Source organism: Leuresthes tenuis, unplaced genomic scaffold, assembly GCF_036924035.1.
Source record: "Leuresthes tenuis unplaced genomic scaffold, fLeuTen1.0.hap1 SCAF_22, whole genome shotgun sequence".
In the NCBI taxonomy this organism is placed as follows: Eukaryota; Metazoa; Chordata; class Actinopteri; order Atheriniformes; family Atherinopsidae; genus Leuresthes; species Leuresthes tenuis.
This window is the reverse complement of record NW_027325376.1, coordinates 3,072,518-3,093,153: the sequence shown is the minus strand read 5'-3', so window position 1 is coordinate 3,093,153 and position 20,636 is coordinate 3,072,518. Positions and strand designations below refer to the sequence as shown.

Sequence of the window (20,636 nt, the reverse complement as noted above, 5' to 3'; positions counted from 1 at the left end):
TTACAGCTCACAGAACTGTTTGTAATGCAGCTACTGTCGTAATATTTCACGGTTTCATGAGCCGAAAACAACCAAAGGCAGACTGTGACCACAGCTGGTTAAAAAAGCTCCGACAGAAGCTCTGTGCGGAGGACAAACGTGAATCCTAACTTCACAATAATAAAGCGTGCACTTTAGTTCAGTGCATTACAGTGTTTTACTTCTTAACCTGTAATTACTTTGTAAAGCTCGAAGGTGCAATCACGGGTAATTAGCCGCCACCTCTGCAGCTCCACATCCACCCTGCAGCTCCCACACGCGTCCCTCTGCTTTGTGCTTGCGTTTGTTTGCACGACCATGAATAAACCATGTGGACCAAGTGGCTCACAGCTGCCGGCGTGTACAGGCTCATCAGCAGCAGGGAGACGACCACGAATCAGGTTCACACAGAGAGTCGTGTACAAAGGGACAGATTCACACGTGGGCTGCGTCTGCAGCTGCTGGTTTCCAGAGTTACGGGCCTGTGATGCCTCGTTCCGCCCGCCGTTCTTTCAGATAACGTCTGCTGCTGATTCACAGATCTATTTTGGGGCTTCGCTTCCTTCCCTCACACTGCTGACGTCCCACCTCACATCAGACATGTGATTCGTGGTTCTTACTCCTCCCGCTCCTGTGTGACAGGAGTCTGCTGCTGATGTAGGTCCATCTCTCACTGAAAGGAGAAGCCACAGAGTCTGGGTTTGGATCACTCTGATCTATTGTCTGAAAACATGTTAGAGGACCACACTGTTGCTCTGCGGGACGTGTTGGCTCATGATGACGGTTTATTTAAAACTCTCACACAAACACACCATCCTGCAGCACCAAACACACACATCAAATGTGGATTAATCCACCTGGGAAACACGGATGCATCATTCCTCGTGTTTTTATGCGTATTTATGAGTCATTTTAAAGGTTTAAAGAGTAACTAGAAGTATTTAAGTCAAACGTTTCTGTTTTTTTTTGTACTTTTCCTTGAATTTGTTCAAAATAAAACAACAGAATGCTCCTTTAAACTTCAGTGCTTTATTCTAAAGGGGTTTTGATTCTTATTTGCGACTCGTAGACCTTCTCCTGCACTCGAGCTGGTATTTAAAAGATTTAGAAGGCTTATACATCCTCCAGGCCCGGCTTTCACATTTTATTAGAGCAAATAAAGACGAATAAATTAAAATAAGGTGAATAAAACAAAAGTTTCCCCTTGGCGTGACGGCAACAACATTTTAAAAGATATTCTTGTTTATTTTTAAATAGTTTCAGACTTTTCTAAAAAAACTATTATTTACAGATTGATTTAGCGCCACCAGGTGACAGGTGGCTCACTGCTAAAGGCTGCTGTTGTGTGGCAGGAAACAGGCCAGATGTTGTCTTTCTTTGAGCTGATGCTCTTCCTTTTCTCTTATCAGACCGTTTCTTTGAACTCTCACAGCTGCCTCCACTTTTAAAGACCCATCATGTCACCATCCCTTCAGGTTTATTGGGTTTTTATTCAGAATTCTATTTATCTTTTCTTCTTTTGCACTTATTGTTGTGTCTTACATTTGCTGCCCTTTGGCCAGCTCCAGCCAGTTTCAGATAAAGTCAATTTGATTTATATCTCACATTTTAAATGGCCGACCACCTGTTTTTGTCCTGTTAATGATTCCACCAAATGAAGCAGATTTCCTTCTCTGATGAGTGTGTGGGGTTCACGTCTTTTTTTTCTCATTGTCGTGTCTTGCTGTGGCGTAAACAATGTTTTTATGTGGAAATCATCAGTTAGCGAAGCGTCTACACCTGCTAACAGCTAAAGTACGAGCAGAAAAACGGTTAAAAACAACCGTGTGGCTCCTTTTCTAACAGATAAATGAATTTTGCATGAAAAACATAAACAATAAAATGTCAAATAAACTAAATCCATAACAAATTTGAAAAGTCCTCCATTAAATATTTAATTGGCACCGTTTATCTTTCTCGTGTGGACTGTGCTACATTAAAAATGAATCGAATTGCTTCATTAGGGCAGGATACGGCTCACGCTGTCCTGTCTGGACCTTCAGGACACTCTCCGTCTCCGCTGCAGTGACCCAGTTTCCCCCTCAGCGATCAATAAACATCATCTCTCCTCTTTATCGGCACCTCGTCGGCTGACTAATGTAAGAAATGTGCAGGACTTTGTCCTGATGACAGCCGGGACACGAGGGTGATGGATTCTTTCCTCCAGGTGCTCATATTGACTGGACTAATTTGGCACTTTTTAATGACATTAGACCAGTACTCAGGCTCAGATTATTGCTGGAACGTGTGGAATAAGTAACATTCTCATTGATTTGTTTGTTTCTGAACACGGAGACTGCTTCTCTGAAGCAGCCGGAGAAGGTTGAAAATGTCTCAGCAACAGATGGGAAACCAGGTTGGTTCAGACAATCTCATTTCTCAGGCATCATTAGTGGCGTATATTTAGATTCTTAAGCCAAACTAATGATATTTCCCTCAATCTCAGGTGTATTTTATGAGCTGAAATATACAAAACAAACAAAAGTGACCTACAGACTCGTAAGAAGGATAATGTTACAGTCTGAACACCATTTCATACCTTTGCTGGAGAGAACTGCTGTAAACTTTTTAAGCTTATTGGTTATTTAGTGAATATTTTGAGGAGATGGACCTTCATTAATAGTTGCTTTTAATCTTTAAAGGTCTCATATCATGCTTTCTTGCTTATGTTAAGTGGTAAAATGCTGTATTATCACCCAGAGGGAAAGAAAAGAAGAGGTAAACACATATTTTAGTATTTTTTGTCAAAGTTCAGGGTTTCCTTTCATGGTGAAATTCTCCCAGCAGTGTGCACCCATGGGAGCTGGAACGTGCACGTTTACCACCGCGTGCCTTAAAAAAGCAGAAGATGTTGAGCTGTAATGAACGAGGGATCCGGCAGTACTTTTCAAAGGCAGGAACTTGTTTTTTGCGTCAGAGATCTTAAAAGAAATGAGCTTTTTGGTTGTGAGGACGAGTTAGAAATCTGTGCTCAGTGCACGTCGTTTGTTTTTCCTGCCAGCTTCACCCCATTGAACTCACCGCCGCTCTCAGCAACAGTTTTTCAATAACTTCCTTTGTGAATCTCAATTAATCTACAGAGACAAACCATCAGCATCCACCTGTTTAAAGGAGCCCAGCAGAGGCCTTCAGGTTAAGCCAAAGGCTATTTAACTAAATGTTAGCGGGAACAGGGTCAGGCGGACTACTTCAAAATGGCTGGTTTGTGGTGCAGCATGTAGCGATCAATGGAACTGATCATTATCACGTATACAGGGAGATACAGAGCCAGATACATCCATGAAAACATCGTGACCAAACTCAGGATACGCCTCTAAAGTCAGACTTCGTCTGAACATTCAGGCTCAAACATCAACAAGCAGCAAACGGGCCGACGGGTCAGAGGAATCCTCGTTGATCACATCCGAATGCAAGAGGTCGTCAACACCTGCTGACGCCATCAGTGACATTACAGCACAGCTTTAAGAAAGGCTGAAGATTCAGCTTCAGGGATGGAAGAATGCTCCACAGGTTGAAAGGGGGGATGATGGAAGGATGGAAAGAAGAGAGCAAAAAGAAGAGACCTATGTTAAAGGTGAAGGATGGACAGAGCAGGATAAAGACAGTGTGGAGGGATGGAAGGTGGAGGATGTTTCCAGAGAAGACAGACAGGAATGAGCGAGGGAGGAGGCACTCTGAAGGGATGACTTAAAGGAAAAAGGAGAAATGATCGTTTAAAGAAACAAAAAAGGATAGATGGAGGGTGACAGGAGGAAAGGAAGATGAATTAAAGGACAAACAGGCTGATGAAGGGAGGAGTAAATCAAATCATGCAAAGATGGAGGGATGATGAGAGTGAGAGGAAGGTTCAGAAGGGTGAAGAAGGGATGTAAAAGAGATGAAATGTGGGATGATGAAACAGGGTGGTGATGGGTGGATGTTAAAGATCAACGGTGACGTAACAGGAAAGGAAACGAAGGAGGGATGTAAGAAATTAAAGAATAAAATGGATGGAGGGATGTTTAGATGAAAGATGAGAGGATGGGAGGTGATGGAGGACTGGGTGATAGAGGGATGAATACTGCTGGATGATGATGTCAAGAATACAGAGGAAAATTAGGATAAAGGATGGAGGGATGAAAAGACAGACAGGGGAGGGATGGAGTGATGCAAAGAACCAGCTAAAGAAGATGGAGGTATGGAAGAAAGTGAAAAATGGCAGAAGTAATGATGAACTAGTTTTATGTTGCAGGAAGAATGGAGAATGAAGGGATGTTCAGAGGAGATAGAGAAGAAGATGGAAGGATGGAGGGGAAGTATAAAAGAAGGTGGAGGGAAGTTGAGAGGTGATGAAGGGATGTTGGACCGGTGGATGATGGAGGGATGAGAAACAGAGGAAAGAATGGGTGGAAGTAAAGAAAAAGGAGAAAAGAAAGAAAGACTAGTTAGAGTAAACACTGATGGAGTAAAGTCAGGGAAAAAGAGAGAATGGGTGGACGAAAAGACATGAACAAGAAAAGATGGAGACATAGAAGCACCAAAAAAGAAGAAATGATGGAAGGAACAGTGACAGATGGATGGTTTAAGACTGAGAAGAATGATGGACAGATAAAAGAAGAGGTGGAGGGATGTGGAGACATTTCATCATAAAAGAAAATGATGGGATGACCAACAACAGGTAGAAGAAAACTTGGTGGAAGGAGAAAGAAAAGATGGACAGAAAGAGGGAGGGAAGAAATGTTAGAGATGAAGATGGAAAGATGGGAAAGAACACTAAGTGATGGATGAGAGGGATGGAAAGAGGAAAGAGAGATGTTCAGATATATGGGAAGGGAAGATGGAGGGATGGTGGAGGAATGTGGAGGCGGGTGGAGGGAATTCCCTGTTGCGTGTGGCAACAGCCAATCAGCTCTGCAGACTTCCAGCTCATATAGTGTTACATAATATTCCCTCCGAACCTGTGCGGTACAGAGGGGGTATACCCTGCTTTTCAAATATCGAAATATTTCACCAGAAACCTCATTTATGCTCCACAGCGCGATTTAAATGTAAAGATATAAGAATATTCTCACACCCAGAAACAGATGCATCAGTAAAGATATCCTAACACCAAACCCAGAGCTTTAAACTGGCATAAAATGATCTGCTTTAAAAATTAAAACCGTGAATCTGGGGTTTCACGTGAATTTTCCCTACAAGTGAACGCATCACAGGTTTTCTTTTTTTTAAAAAAAACAAAGAATTAAACTCCAACATGTCAGATAAAAACATCTTAAAAAGGCAAAATAATGAGACAGGATGTTTTCTTACCTGGGTGGCTTTATGGAACTGCTTTTTAAACCCCGCGACGGACATCTCTTCGGTTGCGGAGGCAACAACAAACAGGCAAAATAAAGATGAATGAATAGAAGAATTTCACTCAAACTGGTGGTTTCGGACAAGAATCGGGCTCGAGCCTACAAATGTGGCTGTAAATCCTCCGGTTAACAGTCACCAGGCGTCGATAGAGTCCGTTTATTTTGATGAAACTGCTGGAAACGGGAGGCGATGATTGCCAGACCAAAACCCAGCTGGATCTATTTTCAGTCTGACTCTGAGAAAGAGGCGGAGGGACAAAGATCGTCTAATGACAAGCTGGATCACTGCAACGGAGATTTACAAGCTACTGAGATGGGTAAGCACATTTAAGTCAAAGTACATGGAAAATATGTTTCAATGCTACATTTTAAAAGGGTTGAACATGAATGAGTCATATTACTAATACTGCTGAGAAAATGGCCCCTGACTGACACACAACCAGAGCATTGCTGTTGTAGCTTTCACAACATGATTCATAATGCAAATAACTTGTTTATTTTCAGGAACTTTCCTTAGCTTTTTTCCTTCGGTTAATAATGAAACATTTAACATATCTGACACCCGCCACAAAGCAACTTAAATGAAACTCTCTGAGACATTTCTACAGTAAATCTCTATTTGAAGCTGCCAACATCTTGGAAACATTTGAAACATTCCTGGTAAAATACTGGGACATAGGTTCATGAGGACTTTAAGTGTAAAATGATTCCCCCAAAAAGTTTAGACCCCAGTTCCTCAGGTGGGAATTCTCTGATTGGGTTCATGAGAAAGTTCCTGTTCTCAGGGAGAGCGGCTGTAGTTGGGAACTCACCTCCTCACCTCTCATCTGAAAGTCTTATTCAGCTCAAACTGGCTTCAATTCAACTGATAATGTTAGAAACTGAAGAAACCTATTGGATGAGAGGTGAAATGTCATCAAGAAACAAGAAGGAGTCTTCTATTCGAACACAATGACCCAAAAACTGTTTAGTTTCTAGAAATCGAGGCAGAGTGAGGACTCCTGAGTTCTTCTGCTTTAAATTCTGATGGTTTTAAAACATAAAATTCAAAAGGTGTTAAAAGTGTTTTTTTCCCTCTTCTTCTGTGATTCCAGTTAAAAGTTCAGGAAGACGTTGGATCAGACATTGTCTCCCCCGTGAAATCTCCATCTTCCAGACATAAACGATCTTTGTCAGGGAGGGGAGACTCACGCTTTCTGTGACGTGATCGCGCCGCTTTCCACCATCCACGAGCCACCCCGCGTCGGCCCAAAGCACGAGCGAGACTTTGAGCTCTCAGGTGCTCGTGCTGCTTTCTCAGAAAATATGACTGTTTCTGATATACATCTGTAAGCCCACGTGATCAAACGTGATCGCACGAGAAGAAACAGCATCTGGTCAATGGAGCTTCAGTGTTTCAGCACCACGGACAGCTCATCAGGGGGTCTGGTGGTACATTCAAATACAGCTGGGATGTTGGAGTTTTCATCAGCCCAAGAGACAGTTTGTCTGCAGATTGTACCATCTGGGTCTACTTTATATATATTTACTTTATATATGTGGCTTAGACGAAGTAATTAATTTAAAAAATAGATGAATGATGTTAAACAAGGATGGAAAAATGCAGTTTAAAATGTTTATCTCTTACAAGGAGCGGTGTTGTACTCTGAATGACAATAAGACATGAGAGTGTCTCTGGGCCTTCTACCACAGACAGAAAACAGCTGCCATTTTATGTCCTCCGTTCAGAATATGCAGAATATGTATTTAAATGTTTTTTATATCTTATCTTCTGCAGCTCAAAGAGCCTCTGAGAAAGAGACGTCACATGAAAATAGTGTCGCTAAAACAGATCATTATGGGTGTTTGCTGCCACCTTGTGGTCTGTTTGAATATTGTCACCAACCGTCTTTACAGTATATGACGCTGTGATAAACCCCAATTTATAGAATGAAAGAAAACTAGAATTAACACCATTAAACATATATGCAGTACTGTGAAAAAGTGGATGTCGGCTGACTTTTGTTCCGTTCTCTGTCAGATGATCCCACACTGCTTCAATAATGTTGAGGTCCGGGCTCTGGGGACTCTTTGTTACAGGCTGAATAGATACTGAGAGGAACAACTGAGGAAGTGGCTGCAGCTGTGAATGATTGAGTGGAGAGAGGTGTGTAAGTGGAGCTGAGGACCAGGATCAGGGGAACTGAGGGGAAACTGAGGAGAAACTGAGAGAAACTGAGAGAAACTGAGGGAAACTGAGAGAAACTGAGGGAAACAGAGAAACTGAGAGGAAACTGAGGGGAAACTGAGAGAAACTGAGAGGAAACTGAGGGGGAACTGAGAGGAATGACCAGAACAAGATCCTAAAACACAATACGAGGTACAAGTTCTAACAAAATACGAACTAAGAAGAAAGAAACAACTAAACCCAAACAACAGGAAACTCATTAACACAGTTCAAAGAAAACACCAACAAAAACACTAAATAGATTTAATAAAAGAACTAAGAAATAATTAAACCATAGACAAGACCAGGTCACAGATTGTGACAATAACTTTCAAAGTTGAGCTGTAAACGGTTCCCTGTCCGTACTGATCAATCAGCAGATCTTAGTTCACAGCTCGTTTTCAGCTCCTGCCTTAAATATAAGAGCTTTCCAATCATAAGACAAACCTTTGTGACGCAGCTTTATGGGAACTGGTTGAACGTTTGAACACAGCCTTTAGAAAACAGCTTGTAGATAAACTGGCTGTGGTTTAGACATGATGGCATTCACACCATAATTAACTGGTATCAAGGGGCCCAAAGCGGGCTATCAGTCCTCACTCAGTCACACCAGCACTAACAGCTGCTGACACAGGGGAATTTATGCTGCTGATGCCCACTTATGGACCACCTCTCTGAGATTTAACAGACCATAATATGTTTTTACTGGTCTGAAGCTCTTTGCTTTCGTGATGCCATCCCACTGCAGGTGTGCAGATGTTCTAAATAAAGTTGTTGGTTATTTTGTGTTGTGGTTTACATTCAAACTTACTTTATTACTTTACAGTGGATACAAAACAAAAGGTTAATAATAGAACAGTTTGGTGAAAGTCGGCATCCTTCAGAAGATATTTAGATAACTGGATCCATATAACGGAGAGAACGGGGCTTAGAGGATGCAGCCTCTAAATAAGGCATTATCTGTCTTTATTTCACCAATACTTTAAGAAGAATGAATGAATGAACGTGTGCTATAGCTCTGTTAGCTCATAGCTGCTGTTATGTGGCTACTTGCAGCTATAGGAGAGCTAACGGAGGGATTTCCACCTTTTTGTTTTCACACTATGTTCAGACACAAAAACTGACCTGTTCCTGTTGTACATCCAACAAACTATCATTCGTGTTCTGACTATATGCAAAAATAGGATCAAATCCAATTTATATCACATATAGAATCTAATATATACTGTATCATATAAAAAAAAACATTAAATTCATCATATTAAGTCACTGAATAGAAAAAAGTGTCACATGTTTCACAGTTTATTATAGGTCAGATAGCTCTGAACTGAATGTGGTGAATGTGTTAATTGCTGCTCTCGTGCATCTTTATGTGTGAACAGGAAGTGGAGAGCTGGCCTGACAGTTTGTTCTTGGGCCTTAGAAGCCAAATACTGTGTGTAACAACCAAGTAATTCTAGTTTTATATGTATCAGTGTTTTAGGAGATGCAGGATCTCTCTAACCGTTAGCTTTGATATGCATCTTAAGCATCTATACAGACCTATCAGCTACAACACCAAAGCCATCCTAATATTCTTCAGTTTACGCTCATTCCACCAAAGCAGCTCTGACCCATCAGGACATAAACTGAGACACTGGCAGCACATCGAACGGAGACTCTGGATTATTTCTGGACTTCCTGCAGATGCTCAGTTGAACGAGGATGTGGGGAGTTTGGAACATGTGTCGAGGCCTGGAGCTCTTTGTTGCTGTTGTTGTTTTGCATGTTTTCCGTTTTTTATTCTTTACATACAGTTTCTCTCATGACTATCAGAGCTGGATATGTATTTGAACATAATTATAGGTCATATCTGTCTGTCATGGTTCTTGGATTTTTGTGTTTTAGTTACTTCCTGTTTTATTTTGGTAAACCTGCACCTTTGTTAATTTCTGTTAGTTTTCCGTCTAAAAGTAAAACATTGGTAAGAACACAAGTCCAAAACTTAGCAGACATGGATGAAAAGGCCTCAGAGCTGGTTGAATACAGTGAAGGTGTCTGGGACAGAGAGAAGAGGTCAGCAGAGCAGTGTGAGAGCCAGATGCATGGGGGTGGTGAGGAAGTAACTGTATCAATGATGTCATATTTAAGGTAGAGCATGCACCAACAGAAGAGCATGCAACAGGAAAAACAGCAGAAAGGACAAAATGTTTTATGCAAACCTCAATGGCAGAACTGCAAAAATGAACATGTTTCCACACAAAACTTTCCTTATCCACATTTACTGCTATGCTTGTTAAATCTTTATATTTTTATAAACCAGGATCAGACCTTTGCACATTAAAGAAGTTCATTTATTTCTGTATTGGACAGGAAATTACTCATCAAACGCCTGCTGTCAACTGCTACCCAAACTATCTGAGCTAAGTGTAAAAAGGAAGGAAGCAAAGGAGGGCTATAGTGGGCAGAAGTTTGAAAGCTTTAGTTCTCGCACACGTATTAGTTGTAACTTCTTCATACGTTTTGTTCGAGTGAAGCAGACGACTTTCTGATCGGCTGTGCAGCAGGGTTGGATGTGAGGATGGGGCACACTTTGCTCGGTGTGCTGGGCTTTTTCTGTAAGTACATCACTGCCTTTCTGTCGGCAGATTAAAGGACATGTTTCTGAATAGAGAGAATTACAGTGAGTCTTTGGTTCATTGTGTTTCTGTGAGAGACTGAGGAGAGCAGACATGATTCTATGAAAAACTGTTGCTTTAGTTTAGAGGAGCAGAATGCAAGTTACATGTGGATTGTTTCATTTATGATTTAGTTATCATGGTAAACATCATTTCTTTAATATTTTCTGTACTTAATTCCTTTTTGTTCTTCTGTTGTTGACCCAGAGTGTTTTTCATCTGATTAACTTTAGATTATCTGTCAGGTTAACAAATCTAACCCAGTTTTAATCTTTATTGTAGTGCTCAGAACACCCATCGATGGATATGCTGAAGGTCAGATAAACTTCCCTCTCTGCTTTGGTCTCATATTTATATTCAGTACCGTATTTATCTGCTAATTATCCTCTCGTTTATCTTTGTCCAGATGGATTTGTGACATTTTTCATTCTGTTATCGGGACTCTCACCAGATAAAAAAAGAAAAATCTAATAAAAATGAAGAAATTAAACAAAAAATGCCTCATAAACAGTTTAAACGGAGCTTTCTGAAAGGATGAACAAAATTCATCCAAAAACTGTTCCCTCATTTGGTGTTTTGATGTTATTGATTAGATCAGAGAGCTTTCTGACATGTGGTCCAAAGTCTTCACTGGTGTTCAGTTTAGTTCTGAGCTGACGTCTGTGAAAGGTTTAAGAGACGATTCACATCGTTTTTTCTAACTTACAGAACTTAAAGTCAAACCCACTCTGACAGCAGACAGTTACATCATACCAGCAGGGGGCAGTGTGACGCTGACCTGTTCTGTGAAGGATCCTGCAGGCTTACAATATGAGCTCTGGAGACGTACCTCATCTGGAGATCAGTTCATAAAATATAATTACATTGATGGAGTTTTCAGTGTCTCAGAGGGAGGCAAATACAGCTGCAGAGGGGTTATAAGTGGGACTAACTCAGTCACATCTATGAGTGACGCCGTCATCATTTATCAAACTGGTGAGTTTATAAATTTAATTTGGAATAAAACATCATGGAATTTGAGAAGAGGAGAAAATCCATTTTGAACACATTAAAAACTATGAAATTAATAATTTAATCCCAGGATTTGACCTCATCTACATGAAGAAGAACAAGTTTTAGTTTGGTGTGTAAGAACAACAAGGTTACAGACACAACCAGTGGATAAAAGATTAAAGATCATTCAGCTGTGAAACTGCTGATGACAAACTCTGTTGGAAGGGAAAACAGCTTTCATTTTAACTCCAGATTGTTGCATCTGTTCTTGTTTCATTGTGACTTTGAGGTGTGTAAACTGAAGCTCCAGAAACTTTGCAGATGTTTTATTAGAAAATCAGCCTGCGGTTATGTTAAAATGTCCTTTAAAGTGCTGGAGTCACACACTTCAAGCTCTAAACACCTGATGAGTTCTCTCATTGTATAAATATTACAGCTGCTTTAATAATTTGCCATAAAGCAGAACAACTGAAGCTGGAAACAGTCCTGTGTTTCTGTTTTATTTCTCAGCTCTTTTGTTTGTGTCCTAACTGTGTTTTTGGTGTCAATAGTTTCCATTAAGGCCACAGTGATCCTGCAGCCCAGCTGGGCTCAGATATTCAGCGGTGAGACAGTCACTGCCAGATGTGAGATCCAGGGAGGTGATGGCAGAGGGTGGGAATATGAATGGATACCAACCAACACAAATGCTCCAACATCCAGAGAATACAGGATCATCACAGAGTCCAACAGCAGAGAATACAGATGTAGGGGTAGAAGTGGCTTTCTCTTCACAGGATGGAGCGAAGGCTTCACTCTGAATGTTTCATGTGAGTTAAACTGTCCTCAATTCGTTATGAAATATCATGTTTTGATGTGTTTTACTTATTTAGAAACATTTCTCCATCCAACACTGATCCAGCTGCAGGCAGGAAGCTCAGTGATGAACTGATTTATTTTAGTTTGAGAACAGAAAGAGGAGACAGCACGCAGTGAAGGGAAACATTTGAGGGAAATAAGTGGAAGAGGCAAAAATAACTGAAGGTTTTATTTGTGTGCAACTGCATTTACTTTTATGATTAGTTTATTGTTAACAAGAACTATTTCAGTGTCCTCGTGATACAGTCTGTTAGTAATATTTAAACAAACTGAATCAAGTCACATTCTGATTAATTCATTTTTAAACAGCAACAAGTAAACCCAGAGCCACACTGAGAGCACCGAGAACAACCATACCAGCAGGGGGCAGTGTAGCACTGAGCTGCTCTGTGGACGGCTCTGATGGATGGAGGTTTGACTGGTTCAGAGATGGGTCAGCCTATTCTGCAGCTCAGCCCGGAGGAAACAATAAAGTCAAAGTCTCACAGGGAGGTCTGTACCACTGCAGAGGAGGAAGAGGAGGAGGAAGAGGAGGAGAACCAGGTTTCTACACAGAAGAAAGCAGGAAAGTCACCATTGAGAAAACTCGTGAGTTTATTCATTTGTTCTTATTTATCAGTAAGTCAGTAAATACTGAGAAATGTTGCTGTAAAAAGCAAATAAACTACAGTTATTTAAATATTTATAAAGATTTATTAAATAAACACATAGATGAATGTGTCAAATAAAAGAAAACAGAATCATAGCATATTTCTGTTGGTTTTCTGTGTGTGTTGGTCTTCTAACTGTATATTTTATGTGAACAGTTTCCATTAAGGCCACAGTGATCCTGCAGCCCAGCTGGCCAAAGATATACAGAGGTGAGACAGTCACTGCCAGATGTGAGATCCAGGGAGGTGGAGGAACTCAGTGGGAGTATGAATGGAGACGAAACAGGTTAAATATACCTCCAACATCCAGTGAACACAGAGTTACTGACAGTGGAGAATACAGCTGCCGGGGCAGAAAGGACCAGTTTCATTTCACACAGTGGAGTGATGTCATCACTGTAACTGTATCATGTAAGTTAAAAATGTTTCATCCATTTCAAAACTTTGCATTTAAATGGCGTCTTCATTAGTTCAATGTCTTTGTGAATGTCTTTATGTTAAACCCTTAAAACTTCTGCGTGACAATCTGTTCAATAGAGATATTGTATCACACACTCTGAAAGATGTTTTGATGTTAATAACTGAATATTGTCATTTCTTCACAACTTGTCCAACTTAAAAGGGGATTTATCTAAACAAGTTAAAAAACATCTGGAGAAGCAGTGCTCAGGTCACCATGTTGGAGCATGAGTGGCTCGGCCGGCCTTTTGTCCTCTTCCACGTGATGTTGAAGCCCTACGGAAAACTCAGAGGCACAGTGCAGGGCATAACACCCCCACCCATAAGAAAGTTGTGAACAACTTCACTGGCATTCCAACACAAAAATTATTAGGCCTCAAGTATATGGTACATCCAGGTTAAAGCCCTGCAGAAACCAGCTCCATCTCATGAGTCTCGGGTTGGAATTTTTCATCCTGCTCAAGTTAGACAAGAGGGTTGTGGAAAAAGACACAACTACAGGCTGACTTATAGAGATGTACACCCGAAAGTGTTCCGAGGCCAGAATAAGAGTTGGAGCCTCTTTCTCGATGGTGGAATAGTTCCTTTGGTGTACATCCAACCAGCACCAGCATCACTGGCATCCACAGCAAGCCAAAATGGCTCTTTGAAATTTAGTGGCGTCTTCATTAGTTCAATGTTTTTGTTACGCAGAAGTTTTATGGGTTTAACTTCACTTTTCCAACACAAAAATTATTAGCCCTCAAGTACATCCAACCTTGTTGAAAAGTACCAGGGAGCTCTAAGCCTTGGAGGATTGCTCCAGCACCAGCATCACTGGCATCCACAGCAAGCCAAAATGGCTCTTTGAAATTTAGTGCTGCACTGGGGAACTAACTAACAGAGCTTTCAACCTTACAAAAGCCGTCTGACGGCACTCAGACCAAACAAATGGTACTTTGAGGCGAAGCAGGTTAGTTAAATGAGCAGCAATAACAGCAAAGTTCTGACAGAAACTCTGATAATACGCTGCCATTCCCAGAAAGCGCTGAAGCTCTCGAGAAGATGCGGGCACACAAAATAGAACAATGGCCTCTACTTTAGCCTCAACTGGACACATCTTCCCACACTCAACAGTCTTATTAAGTGACAGTAGCACACCCAAAGTGACATTTAGCAAGGTTTAGAGTCAGGCTGGCTGCCACCAAACGCTGGAACACTTCCTTTAGTTGGGTTAAATGTGGAGAACAAGTAGAGCTATTGATGACTATATCACCCAAATAAGCCTCACACCCAGAAAAACCTCTCAGTACTTGGTTGATGAGACGCTGAAAGGTGGCTGGAACATGTCACATACCAAAAGCCATGAGTCTATACTGACAGAAGAAGGCAGATACTTCACAGGCTCTTTTAGTAAAGGCCACCTGCCAATAACCCTTCAGCAAGTCTGGCTTTGTGACAAAGCATGCTGATCCCACTCTATCGATGCAGTCATCCAGTCGGGGAAGAGGGTTGTAGTTAGGCTTTGTTACATTGTTAACCTTGAAATCTGTTTAAAAGAGATACTGTAAGCTGAGTGAAATGTTCATAGAATTTCACTGAGTTTCTCATCAGTCCTGGATGTAAATGATGAATTTAAAGCGTTTTAATCCAGGGTTACAGACTTCTTTTCTATCTGTTCTTTCTCTCTCCAGCAGCTGAACCCCGGCCTGTCCTCACTGTGTCTCCATCATGGCTGAGTCCTGGAGCCTCAGTGACTCTGAGCTGTCAGGTTGAACATCCGTCTGCAGGATGGAGGTTCTACTGGTATAAAGCTGTTCCTGATTGGTCCAAAAAGTCTTACAGCTATGAGCTGCAGCCTGATAGCAACACTGGAATTGAACATGATTCCTACATCATTCATGGACAGACACACACAGCAGGATATGTGTGTAGAGCTGGGAGAGGAGACCCAGAGTATTACACTTATTACAGTAACACAGAGTTTGTCTGGTCTGCAGGTCAGTTTGTTTCTGAAAGTGATGCTTTCACTTTAATTCAACTATTCTTTTATCAGAGACCTTCACGATGTTTAAAACCAATACTCATGTTGATGATAGCTACATTCATTTTCCACCAATGGAAGAACAGCACACATTAATAAGAAGAAAACACTGATCAGGTGAAGCAGTGAAATACTGGAAACTCAAAGGTTCACTTGTATGTTTGAAAGATGGCTGATTAGATTGACTTAGTTTATCATTTAAAACACACTGAAGGTTTTTAAGGTGGAAATCACAGTTTGATCAACGTGTTGAAATGTGTGCGCTGATCTTCAGAACTAAAGAACAAAATAAACCAAATTAATATCTGTAATGAAGCATTTGTTCTATTTCTCTGTGCTTTGGTGAAATCTCATCACATGTTTTTCAGATCTTCATCCAGCAGCGTCTCTCACAGTGAGTCCTGACAGAGTTCAACACTTCAGAGATGATCCTGTGTCACTGAACTGTGAAGGAAATTCTGCTGAGTGGAGAGTGATGATGATTACAGAAACAGGACTCCTGTCATACTGCTCTGAGTCAAACTGGGGGACAATAAATGGATCCTCATGTAACATAAAACCTTACTGGACTGATAACGCTGTGTACTGGTGTGAGTCTGGATCAGGAGAGTTCAGCAACGCAGTCAACATAACTGGGCAGAGTATGTTATGATAAATGTTCTTTTTCTTTCACCTTTTCTTGTATTTAAGCATCACATATCATTTACTATACCTGTACATGTCATATACATACAACAGGAACTGTCTTGGTGAGTATTTGTCTCTTGATCCTGCTGCATAGTTTGATCTTAAGGTTCACTGGAAAAATAATGAATTCTGTCTCTATTAATTTAGCTTAAATCCGTTCTTATCTTAAGGAATCAACAGCACAATGAATCAGTATAAAATGTTTGACTGCAGCTTGTATTTTACTCAGTTTATCTCTTCAGAAAACAATTTAACATCAAATATATCTGCTTCCTTCCAAATGCCTCGTTTTAAGTTATCAAAGAGCTCTTCCTAAAGATCTTCATATAAAGAGATGCAGTGAGATTAAATTATGATTAAATAATGTCACAAAAACAAAAAAAGATCTGAAACAAAGTAAAATTAGTTCATCATCAACAACTTCCACAGTAAACATTTTCAAAGAGAACACAGTCACAAACTGTATATTTATAATTATTTTGGTGAACTTTGGTTTGCTGTTGTCTTATTTTACAGGAGAGCTTGAAATGTTAATGTCAGCTTTCACGGTTCAGAACAACTACTGTGTGATTTATGACGCTGTAGACAGAGTTATATCTTTGTTAAAAGGTGGTAACACACATACAATTTGTAAATACACAAGATCAAGTTTCAGCCAGTTTAACTGTGTGAGTCAGCTTTGTCTAAATGTCTGCAGCAGCTGATCTCTGACAGAAACTTAATGTTCTCTGACTGTTTTACAGGTAATGATGGTGTTATCCTGGTGAGCCCCGTCCATCCTGTAGCTGAGGGAGATTCTGTCGGTCTGAGCTGCAGACGCAGAGAACAAAATACACTTTCCAATGTGTTTTTCTATCACAATGACACACTTCTTCAAAGTGACAGCAGAGGGGAGCTGAAGATCTCTGCAGTGTCACAGTCGGATGAAGGTTTCTACAAGTGTGAACATTCAGGGGAGGTTGCACCACAGAGCTGGATCTCAGTTAAAGGTGAGAGTTATTATTTTAATGATTTGTTTTCTATCATCTGACACCTTCACAGTATAAATGTGTTGTTCTACTAACCTGTTCATGTTTAAACATGATTTCAGTTGATGTCAGATGGTTAAGTGCATCAGTGCTGATTTATTAAATTACTCACAGCAGCTGCATCCAGACCTGAAGGCTCTTCATTTCCTGTGCAGATGGTCATTAGATCAATTATTGGAATCATATTCATTGTTCTCCTGCTCCTGCTGTGTCTCTACAGACGATCCAAAGGTGAGACCTTTTTCTTCTGATATCAGATGTTTCATTCTTTCATTACTGAAGGACATCGATGCCTCATGAGGACATAAATTAGAACAGCAGGACAACAATGTACAACACAAAACCATGTAACAGCAAATGTCTTTTTATTCTGAAAAAGGTTCTGCTACAGAGCAGACAGCCAACCAGGATGAAACTCAGCAGCAGGTTTACTCCTCTCTCCTCCATGGTCAGTCTTTCAGCTTCTTCTGAAACTCAGTTTCTAACCACATGATGACAGAATATTTTCATCCATAACATCCAGTTCTCCAGGATGACTTATTCTCTCTGCTGCAGCTTTAACACTGTTGAGTTAAACCAAAGCAGGACATTAACACGTGATAAAGAAAGAAATCCTCTGAAGAAATCTTTAAGTTTAAATCAGTTTCACAGACATGAGGTGAATCATTTAACTGTGTTTGACTTTTTCTGACCTGCAGGAGATCTTTGTGTCTATGAAACAGTCAGAGGACGTGAAACCTCTGCAGATGGTACAGTTTAAACTTTGACCATAACACTGAGCTGCTGGAAGCTTCACTTATAAAATAATTGTGATCAAAATTAAAGTCAATAATGACCTTATTGTTTCAGGTCAGGAGGAAGGTGATTACGCTAATGTTTCAACAGGAGAACATGATGATCAGGAGGATAGAAGAGGACGGCTCTGACTACTATAACATGAATCCAGATCCAACCACAGGTATCAAACCTCATTGAGAACTATTTATCTAATCTCTGTTTTTTCTCTGTATTTATTTATTAGACACAACAGCTCAATGCGTTTCGTTTGTTTAAATCTTATTAGATGATAAATGTAATGTATATCGGTTTCATTTAGAGAATTCACAAGATTAACAGGTTTTATGTGCACTGGGTTATGATTTACATGAGCTATATTGTCCACTTCCTGCTTTATTTGAAGTCAAAATATCACTGAAGAAAATTCAACATCAAGATAATTTGATCCCATAAATGTTTGCTGATGAATCAGAATGTCAGATCGACCCTGACATATAACTGATAATTGTGTCTGTTTTCCAGCTGTTTGTTGTGATTTTGTTTCAGGTCCATAAGAGGAAATCATCGACCAAAGAAGAGAAGCACAGATGATAAACTGCACTCATGCTTCGGCAGCAGAGCTCCATAAATTCAGCAGCCACTTCATCAGGTGCATCTGTTAAATCTGATCACATCTGCAGAGACGTGTTCATTTAACTCTTATGTTTAAGTTAAGTTTGATTAGAAAGAATAGTGATGAGAGAACGTTATATCTTTGTGTTAATGAATGTGTATCTTTTGTGATTATTTTGCTACTTCTGTCAGACTGGGCCACTGTGATTGGATCACATTTTTCAGACCTGGCAGCTGGAGTCTTTGGATAGTTTGTTGGTTTAATTGTCCTATTTTTTAATGGCTGCACCTGTAAATCTTGTTCTTTAATCATCCCTCTTGATATAAACCTTTTTTCACTTCTTTTGGAAGAAAATAAAGCTTTTAATTCTTTAACCTGTGGTCAGTCTCTATTTTATGTTGCAGGACACAAGCTGGGTTGTAACAGTGACATATTAGACATCCTGAAATCCATCCTGAGCTGCCAGAGTGTCTGAATGCATGTGGTTGGGTCTCATTTCAAAACTCATCCAGATATATGTTGGATCTGTTGTTTAAGGTGCCACGATGCTGATTTAAGACACTCAGGTAGTCAGAGCAGTCCACAACTGTGCATTCAGCTTATTTATCTCTGCTGTGTCTTTAATTAAACTGTATAACCGCACAACAGAAGGAGTTATATCCTGAAGTTTCACCAAAAGATCTTGTTTGGTTTTGCTGCTTCTGACCTTTTGGTTTCATTACTTAAAGTGGTGACTGTGACACAATTTTATTAAATTCATAATTTAAGAAATGAACTTTTCTATCACCACAAACTTGGTGATAGAAAGCTGATAAAGTTTAATGTTTTCTTTTGATATTTCAGCAAAACTATTCACATGACAGCTCAGCTGATCAGTTGTTTTAAATGTGCTCATTCTTTATCTAAACTCTTTGCAATCAGCTCTTATTCAAAATAAAATACATTTTTTGACCATAAAACCTGCCAATTTTCCATCCATCCATTTTCTAGACAAACGAGACATAAAACCATCCACACTCACATTCACTTCCAGGGACAACCACTATGCTAACAACGATGCTAACAACGATGCTAACCACCACATCAGCCCATTTTCTTCTTTTTTAATTGACGTTAATTGAACAGAAAAAGGTTTGAGCTTTCAAAGTTGTGGAATGATCTAAAAATGTCAGAAAAGACAACTGAAGCTTCAAAAAAGACATCCGAATCACATATGTTATCAGTGTTTTTATAGTGTTTCTTATTTTTAATGAAGCTGAAAAATAATAAAACAACTAAATTAAAGGCAAATCAATCTTAACACTTCTAAATTGTCTGCAGTCACAGATCCTGAAAAGCTGATCAGAGGATTTTAATAATAGCTTAATTTCTAACATTATTCAAAGCTCTGACTGTCTCTGTCCATGGTGCTGAACATGAAAAACACACATTGACTGAACTTGAGCTCATCATTACATCAACATGCCTTTTGCCTCTTTGCATTAAAGAAGAAATCAAATCAATTACTTTCCATGTTTTTCAAACCTGTTGATTCATTACTTTTAGTTATACCTGCCAGTGAGGAGACTCTTACTGGTGTGATAAGCTTCAGGATCTTCACCTCATCTGTGCTCATACCACACTGTGTTATCTCTTCCTGTTTACTCCTCTCACTCCTGAACTGTTGCAGACATCCATCTGAAACTCCCACTAAGAGACCCTGGAGACACGATAATGTGCTCACTAACTCCATCAAATGTTACTATTGTTCTTGATATAAATAACAGAATTATATCTTTTGAAAGATCATACCAGTGAAAACATGACATGTGTGTTCTCAGTGTTTTTATAGTGTTTCTTGTTTTTAATTGCAAGCTGAAAATGATAAAACAACTAAATTAAAGGCAAAACAATCTTAAAACTTCTAAATTGTCTGTGGTCACAGATCCTGAACAGCTGATTTGAGAACAACTTCATTACTTAATTTCTAACATTATTCAAAGCTCTGACTGCCTCTGTCCATGGTGCTGAACCTGAAAAACAACAACAACATGTCCCTCCTCAACATCTTGCTCCTTCATGATCCTTGACACCACCAGAAATTTGAGGAGGTGCTGGTGAATTTTTTCCAGCCTGTTCAGGATATTATTGCTCAGCATATGTTGGATTTTGGGAGTTCCAGTTTTAAATCATGTAAACCTTCATGAGAAGATCAAACGAAGATCTGGTATCTCAGTGAAATAGAAAATAAGTAAAGCTTTAACCTCACAAACTGTGCTCACAGTACAAGTGAAGCTGAGTAAGTTGCCACAG

At 39.9% G+C, this 20,636-nt stretch overlaps 3 protein-coding genes across 3 annotated transcripts in view; 2 read left to right on the top strand and 1 right to left on the bottom strand.

Annotated features, from left to right (window-relative positions):
• The window catches only part of LOC140281528 (endophilin-A1-like), a 40,405-nt gene extending 34,789 nt beyond the window's left edge, over positions 1-5,616 (bottom strand). The window contains exon 1 of the mRNA XM_072375966.1: positions 5,347-5,616. Within this exon, the coding sequence (XP_072232067.1) occupies positions 5,347-5,391 (45 nt within the window). The 5' untranslated portion in view covers positions 5,392-5,616. The remainder of the gene's footprint in view (positions 1-5,346) is intronic.
• Positions 1-20,636, top strand: part of LOC140281516 (tripartite motif-containing protein 16-like) — a 285,220-nt gene that overhangs the window by 147,833 nt on the left and 116,751 nt on the right. The window lies entirely within an intron of this gene.
• LOC140282341 (Fc receptor-like protein 5) lies at positions 9,593-18,819 on the top strand. Its single transcript, XM_072376919.1, has 12 exons — positions 9,593-9,692; positions 10,965-11,231; positions 11,801-11,995; positions 12,417-12,695; positions 12,914-13,168; positions 14,893-15,195; positions 15,608-15,880; positions 16,670-16,915; positions 17,175-17,185; positions 17,653-17,703; positions 17,804-17,912; positions 18,749-18,819. The coding sequence occupies exons 1-12, from the start codon at positions 9,593-9,595 to the stop codon at positions 18,817-18,819; spliced, it is 2,160 nt and encodes a 719-aa protein (XP_072233020.1).

Bases quoted from the DNA above. Each gene is read 5' to 3' on its own strand.
- LOC140282341 (XM_072376919.1), top strand. From the start codon at position 9,593: ATGGATGAAAAGGCCTCAGAGCTGGTTGAATACAGTGAAGGTGTCTGG. The intron at 9,693-10,964 runs GTGAGGAAGTAA...TCTAACTTACAG, and splicing joins GAGCCAGATGCATGGGGGTG to AACTTAAAGTCAAACCCACT. The intron at 11,232-11,800 runs GTGAGTTTATAA...TGGTGTCAATAG, and splicing joins CGTCATCATTTATCAAACTG to TTTCCATTAAGGCCACAGTG.